This window comes from Clupea harengus, chromosome 2 (assembly GCF_900700415.2).
Source record: "Clupea harengus chromosome 2, Ch_v2.0.2, whole genome shotgun sequence".
Taxonomy (NCBI): Eukaryota; Metazoa; Chordata; class Actinopteri; order Clupeiformes; family Clupeidae; genus Clupea; species Clupea harengus.
Genome location: NC_045153.1, coordinates 16679202 through 16697939, shown reverse-complemented (window position 1 = coordinate 16697939; position 18738 = coordinate 16679202). Strand labels below are relative to the sequence as shown.

General features: G+C 41.4%; 1 protein-coding gene across 1 annotated transcript; it reads left to right on the top strand.

The window, feature by feature from the left end:
• Window positions 1–681: 681 nt before the first annotated feature.
• On the top strand, window positions 682–3394 carry LOC105893212 (tubulin beta chain-like). The gene is made up of 4 exons (XM_012819587.2): window positions 682–1156; window positions 1408–1516; window positions 1836–1946; window positions 2328–3394. Exons 1-4 carry the CDS (start codon window positions 1100–1102, stop codon window positions 3392–3394), a joined length of 1344 nt encoding a protein of 447 aa, XP_012675041.2. The 5' UTR covers window positions 682–1099.
• Window positions 3395–18738: the final 15344 nt, after the last annotated feature.

Sequence of the window (18738 nt, the reverse complement as noted above, 5' to 3'; positions counted from 1 at the left end):
AATCTGCCAAAAAATCTATAATGTCCTCCTGTGCTCCTGTGGCACTATAAGTCCAAAGGAAAAGTATCATGTGGTCATTTTAAAACATAACTCAAGGTAAACAACATATCAAATATTGTAAATGGCATATGTGATGAAGGTGTACCCTTATGCAGCCTAAGGAGGTTGCCTCCACAACTGTGCTGTGATTCAACTGAACATTTCTAATATCAGCAGCCTTGGCCCCAAATCAATGAATCCACTCCTACTGGCAAGAGCAGAACAAAAGTAGATATGAAAAAAACTAGGCCCCCTACGCTTTTCCCGGGCCAGGCTGTCTGATGCCCGCCACACTTACCATCAAAGAACAAACATCTGCCACCTCAAACACACAGGTGAATGTGGATACCCCTTCCAAGGACATGAAGGTGCTTATAGAGACATCAGTATTATTGACTGGAAGGTAGCCTGACTAGGAGTAGTTATAGTAATGTTTGGCCTAATTCAGAGTTGTATGTGTTGAGAATGACATTAGTCGACATAAGATAATTCAGGTTGTCAGTATTTTTCCAATTGCAGTTAAGTGGGAATATTGATTGCCTAGAAGAAACAGCAAGCAGCCCGTCAAAATATTAACCCAACCACAATAAAAGCTAACGCCAGATATAATGTTTATTAGCCTGAATACTAATAGCTCCACACAACTTAAAGCAATACAGGGGTCATTATTTTACATTTGATTCAGTTACATGAAATCTCTTGTTTTTCAGATTAACAGTTGCTTTGTTACTTCTTTGTCAAACAGGAATATAAAAATGAGTGAAAAATAATTTGAGCTTTGATTAGAGCACACTATTTACATGTACTATGGCAGTAGCATATCTAAAGGAGGTGATCACCTTCACATATCCTCACAACTGATGCTGACCATGTTTGCTCACTTGGAGTTCAGAGGTTGACTTTGTGTACCTCCTGGCGGCTAAAGCACCACACCTCTCCCCCGAATGTGATGTCATACTCTATGGTGAAACTTGTGGCTACAAATTGGCACAACCCCCACACTGTTGGACACTTCTGCTGGGGACTTCAGAAGAGGAGGCTTAAACCCCCAAATTAAACCATGCGAGAAATTGTTAACATTCAAGTTGGGCAGTGTGGCAATCAGATTGGATCCAAGGTAATGTAAAATTATTCTATTTAAAATGTAAAAATTCTGCGTACCCACATATTTATTTGTACTTGGTGTTGCATTACTCATAAGAGTAGATTCAATTGGTTTAACTGTATCTTATCAAAATGCCTTTTCATTATTCACTATATGAAATGATTTGTATATATATTTAGGTTTTATGATGAGATGCACAGAACATCTTCTTCATTGTTGTTTGAGCTGATTCGAACTGTCCCTTTGTATTTGTTTTCCTATAGTTCTGGGAGGTGATCATTGATGAGCATGGCATCAACCCTGCTGGCTATTTCACGGGGGATTCGTCTGTGCAGCTAGAAAGAGTTAACGTCTACTTCAATGAGCCTTCCAGTAAGTCTGTTTGCTGTTGGTTACGGAGACAGACATTTTTTATGCTAATCATTACACCATTAAGATACACAGGATAAGATGTTAAGAGTTCCACACTTAACAGGCACAGCAGGTGTGCCTGATTCATACTAAAATGTGTGATTTTGAATGTATGTGTACGTTAACCATAGAATAAACTACAGTTTGCACCCAACCTGATAAGCTGTTTGAAAGTTTAACTGATGGCATGATAAAAAAAGAAGATGAATATTTCCAGAGGAGGCAAATGTTGTAATTTTCAATGTTTGCAAAACACTAAGATGTCTTCATCTCTTGTCAGCCAACAAGTATGTACCCAGATCCATTATGGTGGATTTGGAGCCTGGTACCATGGACAGTGTCCGTTCCGGGCACCTTGGCAACCTGTTCAGTCCTGATAACTACATTTTTGGTGAGTGAATTACAGATTTCTTTATAAGACCATAGTTCATCACCATTGTTCCTCGCAGATGGAATTATTAACGAGACAAATCGCCTGACACAGAAGTGACCACTTCTGCATTAAAATAACCTTAATTTGATTTCCAGATCAAATATTTAGAAAATGTTCAAATGTCCCTCTTCTAATCAAAATGAGAAAAAAAATTGTACTGAATCTTACTGGATCAGATGTACTGTATGTACTGTAAATATTGTCATTTGTTTTCATTGGTTACACTAACATAATTTCTGATCAGTAGTAAAACTTTCAACTGGCTAACAAAAACTTACACAGGACCATCTGTGCCTCATGCTTCAAGTGCTCACAGGTTCCACTATTGTTTTCTTGTAGGTCAGAACGGAGCTGGGAACAACTGGGCCAAAGGCCATTACACAGAAGGGAGTGAGCTGGTGGATGAGATCATGGATCGAGTGAGGAAGGAGAGTGAGGGCTGTGACTGGCTGCAGGGCTTCCAGTTCCTCCACTCCTTGGGCGGGGGCACGGGCTCAGGCCTGGGCACCTTGCTCATCAGCAAAGTGCGAGAGGAGTACCCAGACCGCATGATGAGCAGCTTCAGTGTGCTGCCCTCTCCCAAAGTGTCTGACACGGTGGTGGAGCCCTACAACGCCATGCTGTCTGTCCACCAGTTGCTAGACAACACCGATGTGACGTTTTGCTTCGACAACGAGGCACTGTACGACATCTGCTTCCGCACGCTCAAGCTGCCCGCCCCGACCTACGGTGACCTCAACCACCTGGTCTCCGCCACCATGAGCGGAGTCACCACCTGTCTGCGCTACCCGGGGCAGCTCAACGCCGACCTGCGCAAGCTGGCCGTCAACATGACGCCCTTCCCCCGCCTGCACTTCTTCATGCCAGGCTTTGCCCCTCTGACGCCAAGGGGGAGCATGAAGTACCGCGCCCTGACCTTGTCCGAGCTCACCCACGAGATGTTCAGCGGCAAGAACATGATGACGGCCTGCGACCCCTGCCGCGGGCGCTACCTGACCGTGGCGGCCGTGTTCCGTGGCCACATGTCCATGAAGGAGGTGGACGAGCAGATGCTGAATATGCAGCACAAGCACAGCAGCTACTTCGTGGACTGGTTGCCCAGCAACGTCACGGTGTCCGCCTGCAACGTGGCCCCCAGGGGCCTCAAGATATCATCCACTTTCATCGGCAACAGCACAGCCATCCAGGAGATCTTCAAGCGCATCTCGGGACAGTTCACGGCCATGTTCCGGCGCAGAGCCTTCTTGCACTGGTACACCGGCGAGGGCATGGACGAGATGGAGTTCACCGAGGCAGAGAGCGACGTTCATGACCTGGTGGCTGAGTACCAAGTGCACCAAGACGCCACTGCACACGACGATGAAGACCTGTTTGAAGAAGAGGAAGAAGAAGAACCAGAGATTTAGAGCAAGGGGTGATTCATTTTGAACTTATGGAATAAATGTGAAAAAAAACATAACATGACATAACATTACATAATCACAGATACCTCCTTGTCCTTTTTCTCCAATGTCTTGATAGTGCTCCTTCATCAATGATAGTTCCACCAGTTATATTTACTTTATTGCAAGTTTGCTAATCCTAGTATTATAGTTGTTTATCCTTTGTGTGTTCAACGTTACCCAGCCCCATAACGAGCCTTATCTACTGATTTAATGTCTGTGAGCGTTATCTGCTTTGCTGCGATTTTCAAGCTCTGTCTTAAATAGATTAAGGAGTGTGTTGAAAGATTTGTGGCAAGGTTATCTTCAACCTGTAGTAATACATGAGGCAGGCACTAGACATTCTTAGGTTGGAGGTTTCAAGGATGATTTGTTAGAACTGCAATTTGAAAAGTTAATAGAGCCATCACTGAGTGAGTTTGTGAGGCTCAGATTGTGAGTTCTATCCAGACATCCATGTCATAATGTGTATGTGTGAATGCCATTTAAAAACAACTCTTTAAGTTAAATCTCTGCCTGTACTACTAGTTGAGCCCAGTAGAGGTCAAGTCTGAAGGTTCATTAGATTGGCCATTAAGGCAATCCTGGACATATAGAGTCAAATCAAATCACTTCTGCATGACTTACACATGACTTTCAATAACTCAATGAAAATACGTGAGGTGACATTTGTCACATTCTAAGGCATTCTAAGGTAAGGTTCTTGTCTCCTCCCTCATGTAATTGACCTTGTTAAAGCAGCATTAGTTGATCACATGCTGGAGATGGTACTGTACAAAGAGCCAACAAAAGAGCTTTCACAGCGATGGCAAGGCCACGTTCTTATCTTTAGTGGTCCATGGGACTGCTTACAGTCAGTACCCACTGAAGTCACACCTGGTATGTGATATATGTTCATGTTTATAGTATTTGGCAGATGCTTTTGTCCTCAAAAGCATATTTAAAAAATGCATAATAGCAACAAAAAGCATATAACAATATTAAATATCAGATTATAGAAAAGTAAGACATTTTAATTATTTTAATTGTTTGGCAATACTTGTAACAAGTACATTGGCATGACATAGTATTGGCATGACTATATGACACATATAGTGTGTGAAAAGTGTGTAACTAACAAAAGAAAGATGTTAAAACAATTCCAGTTCCACCATGGCTAAACTGGTATGACACTTGAAGTGGAAAGGGATATAAGACAGGGTTACTGAACCCAGATTTTGAAATCTGTGGATCTTTGGTGTAATGAGTCAACTCGTGTTTTGTCACTTACACAATCTGACCACTGGGGGTCTCTCCTGATTGTCTCATATCTCAGATTTATGTTCCCATGCCCTGATTCATTTCCATGAGCTGATTGTTTAACAAGAGAGAAACAACACCCAACAACTACTTGACAATCTATAGCCACTTTCAGTAGTACACTACCTTTCAAACTCCATTTTTCTCAAAACAAAGCACAACATTTGTAGCAACAAAACAACACAAATATTCTGTAGTGGAAAAAACTTGTCTATATTATATAAAAGAGTAGCATTCCCTTCAGCAAACCAAAAAAAAAAAAATAACTAAGGCACAAACCAAACACTACGCAGAGTACAAAGTAAAGCATGTGACATGTATGTAATTATAGTTAATTTGGTGTCATGGAAGTTGTCATCACAACAGCAGATACACCTGAGATGCTTAATTGAAGCAGGGGGTGTGGTTTTTTTACCACTTAAACAGAAAATCAATACATTCACGGTCTCCACATGTTGAGAAGAATGTCCGGCACATGAGGCACACATCAGCTGATCTTCCTGTGGAACAAGGCAAAGGGGACTGAGCTCTCCATCTTTGACAACTCCCTACGTTCAGCAAGGAATCACTATGACTTTATGACTAATGACTTTATTCAGAAGAGGAAATTATCTGGATGTGCGTGTGTGTGTGTGTGTGTGTGTGTGTCCTTAATGTGAACCTCTGGGACATAGGCAGACAGATATGAAAACACACACACACTCTCACACACACACACACACACACACACACACACAAACACACACACACACACACTCACACACACGTGCACACGCACACATACACACACACACACACATACACACACCACAGTACTGCTTTTCAGTAAATTCTAATTAGTTGGAAAAGGACCCTTTAAATGAGGTTCATTTCCAAATGCAATTTTTCTAACTCAATGGGAATCCTCCTGAACATACACCAACAGCAGAAACTCCTCCTAGGCTGGACCTGTGGAAACTGGGACTGCAAGATTGAATGTGTGACTTCATAATGAAAATAGCATACAGACACAGGGAGTTTATTGTAAAGATGGTACAGAGATAGCAGAGGACAAACATTGTGAAAGAGAGAGAAATATTGAGGTAACATTGTGCCCTGAATGTGTGTGTGTGCGTCCGTGCGTGTGTGTGTGTGTGACAGTCAGTGAATCTTGACTCGGTCTATAATTGGAAAGGGAACCTCGGGAAGTCCTGAGACGCAGGGCTTGTGATACTTGAGCCATTAAAACATTAGCCCTGCTGTTCCTATGGAGAGATTAATATATTCAGCCCTTTCTCCTCTCGGGTCGGTGTGGCCTGGGAGGCCCTGCTCCTTGTCCTCACCCTCCACTTATCTGTAAGATGAGCAGGCTGAGGGAGGTGCAAAGTGTGGAGACGCCTCGGATGGTGTGACATGTTTTCTTGAGTGACCCATCAAGTCTTTCATCTAAGTTCAATTCTATAACTCTCTCACACACACACTCACCCGCAATCAAAATTTGACAGTTTTGCTTCATGAATATTGTACAGACTGTAATCTCATTGCCAAACCGTTGCTCTGAATTTGTGGGAAAGTAAAGCAGTGGTAGCTTCAGAGCAACCTGTAGATCAGGCTACTGACAGGACTAGTATAAGACAGTAACAACAGTGACACACAATCTGTCTCACTTCATTAGAAGGGAATCCCCTCAGCTCGCATGACGTTAAGTGTACACATATCATGTGTGTAACCATGTTTACAAAAAGGGACACTGGAGAACATTTGCTTATTGGGGAATCCGGACCCAGTCCTTAATGTGACCAACTGTTCCCTTTACAGCAACTGCTTAACACAGACCAGGACCTCGGCCATGCTGCGAGTCAGTACAGGTCTGAACTTGACTGCTGATCGTTGCGTGTGCCGTAGCAATAAGACGCATTAAGTCACTTAGATAAAATCGACTTTGGATCCTTGAGGCAAAAAACCAAGCTTGTTCCTTGTACAGCTATAGTCCACTACTGAACTTTGGGATTTGCTGGTAATTAAATTTTTCATACAGACAAGACTGACAAATTTGGCCTCTAACTTGTATAATTTTGGATGTAATTGCCTTCCGCAGCCAAATTTCAGATGATCTGGATCTGACAGATACCTTGAAAGGTACTCTTAGGGAATTCATGAAAACTGGAATTGTGCCAAATGGCACCAATGGGACCCCTGGCATGTAGGACCTTACTGGCATATGGAACTTTACTGGCATGTAGAACTTTACTGCTGTAAAACTGGGAAACTCAAGTGTTACAGTCCAATTGGCAAGATCTAACATGAATGGGGTGAAATGTGAATGATGTGTGGCTCTGCTCCAAGAAAGCCAACGTAAAGCTTGACTTGCAACCCTAACCCTAACCCCGTATTTATGTCTATAGGTTTCCACACATTTATCTGTTCAAGCCTCTAAGAACAACTGAGGGATAAGGTTTTGCATTTTGTCAAGATAAGCCAGTATGGACATGCTTTTTAACCATTCTGATGAAGCCCTTCAGCTGAAAAGCATTAATAAGGATGTGCTTAGTGCTAATAGAATAGCTGTTTTGCACATGTTTGTCTATATGGGCTTTCTTTTTCATACACACACACAAATACATACCGTGTATAGATTTTCTTGTCAGTTTAATACATGTACAATTTGATTACATTTAAGAAATAATACCCATGTGTACATGTTCAGAAAGAGAGGTATCCATTTAAAGTATTCGAATGAATGCTTTAATTAGATTTTATCATCAGATAGTAAGCGCTGCTTAAGTAGTGCACGTGCCTTTCCATGCGGAATTGCAGAACAACATAGGGCAATTGAGGCTCCGATGTACACAAAAACAGCTCCATTCCAAGAAGATATGTTAGAGCATACAAGCAATTAACCTGGTATATCAACTCAGTGAAGCTACTTGGAACTGAGGAGCAATTGAATCCAGTTATATGGACCAGGACTAATGAGAGGTTTCGAAGAAGATGCTTAGCGATGACAGAGTCTTGGTTGAGGGTCGGTCAGACACGGCGGTGCCTGGAGATCCCCTCTGAATTTGGAACTGGAGGAATGGCACCAGCACAGTAATTCTGAAGACAACAGTTCTCAGTATCCCTACGTGAAAAACGTAAACAAGCAAATGAAACCCACCTGCAGCAATAAATCATGGAAAGCACAGCGATTTTGAAAGAAAAAAAACAGCATATGTACCCTCTTCATTTATAATCATGTTATTGTTCATTTGTTGGTTTATTTGTTTGTGTGAAAATATAACACTAGAAATCTGGCAGTGGTGCACTGTCTTCGCCCCAAATGCTCTCCAACCTTTGATCTGCTAACTCTTCTCTGATTATCACAACTTTCATTACAACTCTAATGCTACCTTGAAGTCAATCTGCACAGATAATTGGATTATCTGGAAACACCCTCTCAGCAGACTAATGATTCTGAGTGCTCTTGTCTCTGCTGCTGTATAAGAAATGTAACACTCAAGGTGGGATGTCTGACATCCTAAGAAAACAGAACAGAAGCCTCCTGGAACTGATTCATAGAAAGAGCTATCAGCTACGTGCTTGTTCAGGAAACATATAACAAATGTTATAACAAATGTTCGTGAAATCACTAGAGAACACCCGTAACTACTAGGATTCATTTTTTTTTTTTTCTCAGACCAGTCCAGATATCTAACAGCACAAAATAGCACATCCAAAACAAAAACAATCAACATGCAGTTAGTTATAATCAGAAATAACTCTGATAATTACCTACTGTATACAGTGGTGGAATGTAACGAAGTATTTTTACTTCGTTACTTTACTTAAGTACATTTTTACGTATCTGTACTTTACTTAAGTAAAAATAATAGTGCATACTTTTTACTTTTACTCCATTACATTTTTTAGCTATTACCTATACTTTTACTCCGCTACATTTCTACAATATGTGCTGTTACTCGTTACATTTTATGAACATAGTTTCGCCAAAATGTTGCCTACACAAAACTATGGATTGCGTTGCTGTTTTGGAAGTTTAAACCAATCAGGTGGCTCTATCAACTCCAGTGATATCAGAGTGCGCATTTGGCAGCAGCACTAGCAGTAGCTTTGCCTGTTATAGTTGAACATTCAGCCTGACTACTGCCTATTCAACATGGATCCAGAGTCGGCCTGAACTGAGCCCTCTGATATGAGCCACCCTTGGCCCTATTTAAAAGATATGTTCAAGTTCAAAGGCCCCAAGAATGACTCCTGGAGGTTTCAATGCGTTTCCTGTCTCAAAAAAAGGAGTTGCTAGCCTTCAATAATTCGCCCTCAAATTTAAAGTAGCATATCGAGGTAAGCAGAGTGATTGCTATGCTAAGTTAATGTCCCTGACTTTTGAATATTGATATATGTATTTAATTCGTTTACTGACATGATATTATAATGTTATCTAGCGAAATGCATGTTGACATACAGCAATAGCATCAAAAAAACATGATTGGACCTTCATTATATATTTAACGTAGTGGTAAGATAAAGCTGGTAGGTTAGCTATGTCAAGCTAGCGTGCCTTGTTCTGTCCAGTTTTACAATCACATGTGTTTTTCATGTTCCATGTTTCCTTTTTTACACGTTTACAATTAAATACAATATTTAAAGATATCACATGGTTTCTTTATTGGTTTGGCTTAATGGTATTAACTTTGCAAATAATCCCTGGTAGATAACTTGTCATCCACAGAATTGTAAGATATAGTGTGAACAGTATTACAGATGGTAGGCACAATAAGTACACCAACATTTCCAATTAACAAATGTTGTTGCTTATAATTATTACTAGTAGTGACATTTGTAGAGGCATTTATTACCAGTAGCTATTTCTTTATCAAAATGGCACAGCCTAGACATTGAGAGACAACCCATTGCGTGAGTACTTTTACTTTTAATACTTAAAGTAAATTTAAAAGTAAGTACTTTTTACTTTTACTTAAGTAGGATTGTTGATGTAGTACTTTTACTTTTACTTTTACTTTTATCTTCCTGGGTACTTGTACTTTTACTTAAGTACTAAACTTCAGTACTTCCCCCACCACTGACTGTATATCTATAATCCCAAAGTATTACCCTACACTAACCCATCTGCTTGGGGCCGGCAGGGTAAAGATAGAGATAGAAAGACTGCAGCAGCATTCCACAATGGAGTTTGCCTGGAGTGGGAGGGGAAGAAAAGAGACAAAATGAGTGAACAGAGCTAGGTTGCCATATATGAACAGGTTATGGTGATGAGGCTGGCATGTAGAACTCATTCTCGAACGCAGTTAAGGACAAGTTAGGAAGACATTTCTTCTGAACTCCACTTACGCTGTTCCCGGGACAATTATGGCATTCATGAAAGTTTTCTCATATGGGATTCATTCTTAACTTAGACCAGAATTTAAGAACACTAAATAGCAGTCGTAAATCGGCCAGATTGTTCTTAAGTGCTGAATTTGTGAGAAATCGTTGGTGATTGTGTTCACATCAATTCTACAGACATCCTCAGATTTAAATAATTATAATAATAATAAATACAAGAATATTTGTATCATTAACAATTACGTTCCACATTTATAGTCATGATTCTACGAGGCATCGTGATGTCCTAAAATAAATAAAAGTACTTCACGAACACTGCAAATGTAAGTGAATAAATACATAAGCACTAAACTGAATCGCATGGATATAGCCATAGTGGAATAGAATGGACACATCTACATTCTGCGACAGTACCTCCACCTCTGCACCGGTGAAGTTAGGTCTGCGTTTACTGACCTGTGCACCACCGGTGTTTGCTTTCCGCTTTGACATGACTGTCGATTGTGTTGCTTTCGAGTTGCTTTCCCGTGGATTCTGTCGATTCTGACTGCATACGTAACTACAGTTGCGTGCCCTTATAAGGAGCTGGCGGGGCGTGTATGTATGCAAATCCAGGTGTACGAGAACGCGCGTTCAATTTAAGAATCCTCATTCGGGGGAACTAGAGCTGAGAACACTTCGGCTGTGTAAGAACTCATTTCCAGGCGTTCATGAATCTGGCGGAGATCTTTTCTTACGTTGGTCTTTCGAAGTTCGGAAGAAGATATTTAAGGAGACACTTTAGAAAATGTTCGAGAATGAGGCCCAATATTATCACAGCCATCAGCATTTGCAGACAAAGGTATGTATGAGAGACAAAAACAGGTTAGGAAATATCAGTCATACACACAAAACACGATGCACTGCCAATTATCTAAACATCAGTTTCATTATTCAATGGCGTGCCACAGGCTATCCAAGATAAGGGATTGGGGGCTGGTGAACCCCCTGGAGGAAGCCCCCAGCAACAGACTATAGAGGACTGCTTGTCATTATCTTAATCACAGAGATGGATTTCTCTGGCTGGATGTTTGTGCAGTGGGGCTGTACTGGGTGGAGTGCTGAGGGGAATCAAGCCACCAGGTCTCCGGGCAGCGTCCCAGTTTAGCTGAATAAACACTGGCCATGACAGAATGAGCAGTCTCCTCTTCGTCCCTGGAGGAAAGGTCAGATTGGCATATGGTTAAGCGCGTTTGTGATGAGTGCTGGTGATCCTGTAGAGATGTATGGAGTCAGGAGAGGGGGGTAGGAGGCTATCTATCCCCTGTATCCCAGGGTAAGAATACACCTTTATATATGCTGTGCCTCAACTGTGGTATTATGCTGCTTGCTTGCTATTGCAAAATAGCTATACATGGGCACAGATTGTATCCTTATTCAGTGGCTATGTATTGTACTTTCAGGCAAAAGCTGCTCAAATAGCAGGTCTGCTTCCTGCTTTTCTCACATTTGTGAGCTTCTTTCACAACAGCCATTACAAACTATTTTTTGTTGTTGTGGGTAGGCTGGTAATGCCTGCTGGGTGATCATCTTTCCAGCCCAATCCTCCCAGCAGTGACGGCTCCATCTGTCATCTTACACCATATGGAAAGTATGGAAGCTTCTAGAACCCACCGCCCCACTCACCCCTCCCCAGAGAGTACCTGGAGCTTGAAGCTGTGACGACCCAAAATAAAACTGGCATGTGATGCCACAACCACATTGGCGATATCCTCAGGGCTTTGGCTGGCAGGGGCACAATGCTGTTCTGAATGACTCGGGGGTTTGGGGTTTGTACTTGTCAGAGTGCTGACAGATAGCTAGAGATCTGACCCACAACGTCATTCTCAAGTCAAGAAGAGACAACGATGAATTCTCATCGAACTTGCAGATTTAATTAATTGTATGCTTCAGATGCCATTTAATGTCTGCTGCACGCTGCTGCTTTCGTAAGCCTGACTGCTGGCTAGTTTGCTCCACAATTTAAGTTTTTTCTTCTGTTAGATTCTAAGTAGAAAGTGTATTTGTTCTAAATATGCTAAATATTTGAAGAGATCTTGACAAAATGTAAAACTCTTTGCAGATGGGTACAGCTGTGAGTGCATGTTTTGTGTTACCATGAGGCTTATGTTCATGACTTCGATCAAATGTGTAAATAAGAAGGAATGGAATCACTGGATGTACTGCTTGTCATGCTTATAAGTTGCATTGACTTGTGGGAGGAAACATGCAAGGTGTGTTTCTTTGAAAGCACTAAAAAAGGAAGATGAAGGGTTGAGGGTTATTCCTAGCAATCTTGAATATGCAGGAAAAGTAATTAGTAAGGTAATGAGTAAGAAACTAAGGTTATTGGTTGCAGGTGTTAGGCCTGGCTGGTCTTTGAAGTTAATTGTTTTATAATTTAATATGGCTGTATAAAAAGGTGCATTTTCAAAAGGCTACATGAGTGCAGTCATTCATTCGAATTCACAACATGTTCACACACAAACTTAATTTACACCTGCAAAAAACAAACTGAAATGCTTGAGATGCCTTTGCGCTGTCTTGTGCTAGAGGCTCTAATAAGGACATTTAGATTCCTGATAATAACCTGGTTTGCCGAAACACATGGCTAAGCTTGTTCACAGTTAGGGAACTTGTACATTGTGAAGAAATGAATCACTTGTATTACTGTACAGAAAGTTGCCATACATTTGTAGCCACAACAAGTCACAGAAAAGGACATTTGGTTACTTTGGTTCTAGAAAGAATGAGCCTATGTTATATAAAACTTGGCTATGAATAGCTAAGGTTGAAGCAGTCAGGCCAGTTTCGGCTAACTTGCCAATCTATTAGCATCACTTTAGAAAAGAGAGTCCAAGGGAACACTATTGCATACTTCCTTAGGTACGTTCTATCCCTCTCACTGTACTACATTGACACCCACACTAGATATCCCTGAAGCTGTGTACACAATAGGTGGAGACAGGCAGAGAGTTTTTTGTGTGCAATTTAAAAAAAAAAATCTGTGTACCTTTTTTTACCTTTTTTTCTACCATGTTTAAAAGCAGACAGAAACCATGAGCGACAGCTCTGCCATGTGTGTGTGTGGTGGGTTGAGGTGGGGTGGGTAATCCTTTCCCATCAATCAAGGTAGCCAAAGACACTATGATATCTGAGAGTGACAGAATGATTGGTGGTATACAGCTGATGACAGCCCAGGAGCAGAGGGAGCTGCACGCCTCTGACTGTGGAATAAGTCTATGGAAGTGTTGCTGCAGGTGGGCCTTTTTGTCCGATCTCAGCCTGTGCTTAGTGAGGAGAGGGTAAACCTATGAGGAGAACCTTCAGGGTCATTCGTTAATCACCTGAATCATTTGAGGACTGCCATGCTGACAGACATGATCACCCTGAGGGCCCCCGAGCACATCAGTGCTTGTACTACCTCTCCATGCTTACTATGCACATGACTGCGTCCGGCCCTTTTGATATAGTGCACTGTTCACAGGCTTCAGTTGATGATCCAGCACTCTATTAGCTAGCCAAACATGCTGATGTCCTTCACTCATGCCAAGCTAACAAAAGACACACCTCCCAGACAGAAAAAGAAATGATATTGTGCATCGTGATACAGCCACCACTGCCAGAGCACTGAGGTTGACAACTGAGAAAAACGCCATGGAGCCAAACTGGAGGTGTTTAACAGCAACAACTGTGGCTGAATCTTGTAGGGACAAGTCATGTTCTGTAGTCTGAGAATTCTTTAAAGGTGCTGCCAGGGTTTTGCACGTGGTGTAGATGAGATTGAGTAGTGAAAGCGAGCGTTATAGGTGACGAGCCTGGGAGGGTGGCTGAATCTGTTTCCCTTTTCAGCCCTGGGGCTGTGTCACAACAGCTAATCCGAATGATGTGATTTTTTTGTGGGGCACAAACACTACTTAGAAATGCTTTAATGCGATAAAGACCACTCAAAACTGGCCTCACCCCAAAACTTCCTCAGAAGAGCCATTTATCAACTAAACCTAATTTGAAACCTTAATGTGATATGTAGTTACTCTCGTATCTCAGACCAGGCAGATCAAAGCGTTCTTCAGAAGTGTTTGGTTGGCATCGCCTCCTCCTCTTCAGCAAGCTGATCTCACGCTGTTGTGTATGGGGCGCCGTTTGTAAAATGTTGCACGTTCGAAAATCCTGCTCAGTTTTGCTACATTTAGCATTTTCATATGGAACAAAAAGCACGACAATATTCGAATGTCACTTTTTCAAGCATTTAGAGAGAAATTCATGTGAATTCATGCGATAACTTTTCCAAGGATATTTTTTGGCAGTAACACAAAGTTGTTGAATAATATAAATGTTTCATCTAAATGTAAATGTTAAATATAAATGTAAATGTTAAATGTAAATGTAAATGTTAAATATAAACGTAAATGTTCAATGTAAATGTAAATGTTAAATGTTCAGTCTACATGTCAGATTTGAAGACTGAACCTTACAATATTTACGGTAATTGGCTTTCATAGTTTTCACGTCACGTCAGAATTACCAGCTTGCGGGCAAGAAAATACACTCCACAGCTGTCTACCACTGGAATTTATACTGGAACTGACCATCTTTCATTCAAGATTATTTAATATATCCGCTTTAAAATTGTCTGACATAGGTAGTAAAATGCCAGACAGTTGTTGCTCGGTTGGCTGTTCAAATCGGCGAGGAGACAAGCCCGGCTGTTTCCAGCTGATTGTAGACTTCTGGGTCAACTTTTCTCAGGCGGGCAGTAAGCTAGCCTTCTTTTTGGAGCTTGCAATAAAAGCATGAACCCTGTTTTGGTCGCCTCATTCATCAGAATAACTACCTAAAACGGGAATAGATCTAGAAATAAAGTCAAGAAACAAAGCATCAACACGATTAAAATCGGATTACCCGGTTTCTGCTCTGAGATTGCGACAAGTACCTAAGCAACTAGGCTACTGTATTTTGTCATCCAACTGGTAATACTACAATGCCAGTAGAAAATACTTGGGAAGATAATTTCAGTTGTCATTCGCCAGACCAGGTGGTTGTACTTGTGTTAACCAGGAAATTGTGTAAAATGATAAAGAACAGTGTTGGGTAGGCTAAAGGTTGCTAGCTAACAGCATGTAGCTCGCTAGCTGGTAGCTAGCTATTACATGGCAATCATCTTTGCTCTGATAATGAAGATGTTTATTAGTTTTCACCTTCCACACGACATCGTTATTAACCCATCCCCTTCTGAAAATTAAATTACTATCTGTGCTTTTGGTAGGCTTTCAGTTTTTGAGGTGTGTAGGGGGACGGATTTTCTATTAGATATATGTAAATATCTCCAAACTGGAGCTCAGGCAGGGACTTCTACGACGTTACAGAAATACAAATATCAGCGGGTGCAGTAAAGGGATCACAGGTTCCCAAAATGTAATTTTTTTCTAGATATCTCTGTCTGGCTATTGTGGTATGATCTGTGTTTGATGGCGATCGTAATTGAGTAGGTTGCACTGCTCGACGATGTCCACTGTTGGTCGACACATTTTGCCCGCAAGGTATCCCTGGTAGTGTTACTGAAAGCTATGAATTACCGTAAATATTCTAATGTTCTGTCGTCAAGTCTGACATGTAGACTGAACATTTACATTTACATTTAACATTTTACATTTAGCATTTGATATTTGTATTTACATTTAACATTTACATTTAACACTTATATTTAACATTTATATATAACATCGAACATTTACGTTTATATTTAACATTTACATTTACATTTAACATTTACATTTATATTTAACATTTACATTTAACATTAACATTTAGATGAAATATTTATATTATTTAACAACTTTGTGTTACTGCCAAAAAATATCCTTGGAAAAGTTATCGCATGAATTTACATGAATTTCTCTCTAAATGCTTGAAAAAGTGACATTCGAATATTGTCGTGCTTTTTGTTCCATATGAAAATGCTAAATGTAGCAAAACTGAGCAGGATTTTCGAACGTGCAACATTTTACAAACGGCGCCCCATAGTTGTGAGCTTGTTTACCCACCTTTGTTTTTACTTTCTTTTTCAATGCCTCTTTATTATCCAATAGTAGCTACTTTGAAAGGCCAATCATTGTTTAAAACAAATTACTATGGCTATGATTAGACTAGACTAGACTAGACACTGAGTGAGTGAGATTGCAGGTTGCGAGTCTGTTTGTGAGTGACCTGACTTTTTGACATGGCAGTATTTATGGCTGTGTTAAGCACAGGGCTTTAGTGGGGGCACTCTCGTGTAGGGTGAGTGACAGATGTAGACCAACCCAAGAGCCACACAAACTTGGAGGAGAAAAGAGGATGGAAAAAGTGGACTCTCCCTATTATGTCTCTGAAAAAAATGCCTTTATAGATAAACCTAATTTAGGTGGTCCTTTACTGAAATACTGAAATACACAGAAACGCAGGACTGTGTTCTCTCTCTCACTCTGTCTCTGTGTGTGTGTGTGTGTGTGTGTGTGTGTGTGTGTGTGTGTGTGTGTGTGTGTGTGTGTGTAAGAGAGAGAGAGGGAGAGAGAGAGAGAGAGAAAGAGAGAGAGATGATCTACAATGATGCACAGCTGCCAGGATGGACTTGGCATTGTGTGTAGGTGTACTAGTGCTATTGGTGCCATGCCAAGCTAACAGGGATGCCATTGTGTATAGCCCTCTTGATGTCGTGTCAGTGCTGCACTGTGAAAAAGACAGTGGTACAGGAGACATGTTGTCTATGAACCGAACTCCTGTAAATCTCCTCCATCTGACATGACACTGTGTTCCATAACTGTGCATGTTGGAGATGAGAAATCCTCTCTTCGCCTCTCTTCTCTGTGTGTGCATGAATGAGTGTGTGTTTGTGTGTGGATGTTCAGTTCTGTTTTTTTGTGATGTTATATCCTGGGTTCGTAAGCCTTTGTAAATCCTTGTGTGGAATGAGAAGCTATGAATAGCCTCATCAGCACGGGTGCGTGGGCCAGGGGAGGTAAAAGGACTTAAGTAGGGGTTTGCAAATGCATTATGCCAAAATGACAGTACCTATTTTTCTCAGAGCTGTGTGTGTGTTTGTGCGTGTGTGTCTGTGTGCGTGTGTGTGCATGTGTGTGTGTGTGTGTGTGTGTGTGTGTGTGTGTATTTGAGACATTGAGAGAGAGAGAGGGGGGGGGGCAGAATCTGGATGTGGCACTACAAATAAAATTGCTCCGATAAAGACTTCAAAGTAGTTGCATGTGTGTGAGATTTCAGAAATGAGGTGAGGCGGGGCAAATTACCTTGACCAAGGACGGCTGCATGAGATCAGCTGTATTATTGTGTTATGGGCCCCTCTTTGACTACGTGGGAGACTGGAGGTGTACAAGTGATTGAATGAAGAATAACCAGAGACGAGAGCAAGCTTCTAGGAAGAGAAAACAACACAAAAGAGCGAATATCATCTGACTTCAATTTCCTGCCATTTCTGTGCTGGAGCAGCTTGGCACACACGAGAGTGGTCAGTTAATGCAGAGCAACGGGCTTCCCCTCAAATGACCTTCACAGCCTCAAACAGATTAGCCCACTCTGTGTCATACTGCAGGCAGTGTTGGGTCAGTTTCCCAAATGTAGTAATTCGTGATTGGCTGAAAATCACTTCTCACAAATTATGATGGGCTTGTCTCACACATGGATGGGCTATCCTTAGCTTAATGCCAGTCAAAACAACCGGGCTAAGGATTGAAATATGGGTGACATTAGTTTAAGATATTATTCATGGACTAAATTTGTTTTAAATAACGTTACTCGCTCAGAAATGTATCTTCAAATTAATTATTGAGACACTTATCAAGTTAGTCGAGGTCATATGATTACTAAAAATTATGCTACTTCATTACAGAGGTAAGTATAGGTGTTTTGTTCTTAGTAACCCGTTGCCCCTGACACTGATGATATACATGTCTCTGTGTGTGTCTACATTGTAAGACAGAAGACAAAATATGGGGGGAAAATAAGTGACTATCACATGATTACCTCACGTGCTGTTTAAAAAAAAAGAAAAAACTTTTACATGGTATCTGAATCATATCACACAGTCACATAGACTTCACATAGACTTTGTGTCATCATGCTACCACACACCCACATGGGAGAACAGCCTCAGCAAAATTCCAGCACTTACAGATGACTGCGCTAGTCGCCTATTGTCCGTGTAACAAACTAATGACATACACCAGAGCCTGTGTGACTGTATATGACCCTCGAGCCAGGAAGGGATATGATGGCAATGACTGTGAGTCTTCTGGTGGTTAGTGCACTGTACTGGGGGCGCATATTTGGGGGCAAGTATGCTAGCCGTAACCCCCCTTTTACTTCTTTCTGCATAACAAATTAAGAGTATTCTCTATGCCGACACACACTGACGTGAAAACACACACCCAAATGAAAATCAGTATCGTCACCTTCAGAACTTGTGGAGACCGCCTCCAGTGGGCTTGTTAGCACGTTTGGTGGTTATGTAACACCACCCTCAACACGTACCCCCCATCCACACACTGACACCTCATCATGTGCGCGGGCACGGTGTACAGTACAAGCCCCATCCACACACTGACACCTCATCATGTGTGCAGGTGCGGTGTACAGTACCAGCGGAGAGCTTTCGCGGCAGCGCTTCGTCGCATTGT

What these genes read in the sequence shown, in the direction of transcription:
- LOC105893212 (XM_012819587.2), top strand. Translation starts at nt 1,100, where the DNA reads ATGCGAGAAATTGTTAACATTCAAGTTGGGCAGTGTGGCAATCAGATT. An exon ending in CTACTTCAATGAGCCTTCCA is followed by an intron (nt 1,517 to 1,835) that starts GTAAGTCTGTTT and finishes ATCTCTTGTCAG; the next exon opens with CCAACAAGTATGTACCCAGA. An exon ending in TCCTGATAACTACATTTTTG is followed by an intron (nt 1,947 to 2,327) that starts GTGAGTGAATTA and finishes GTTTTCTTGTAG; the next exon opens with GTCAGAACGGAGCTGGGAAC.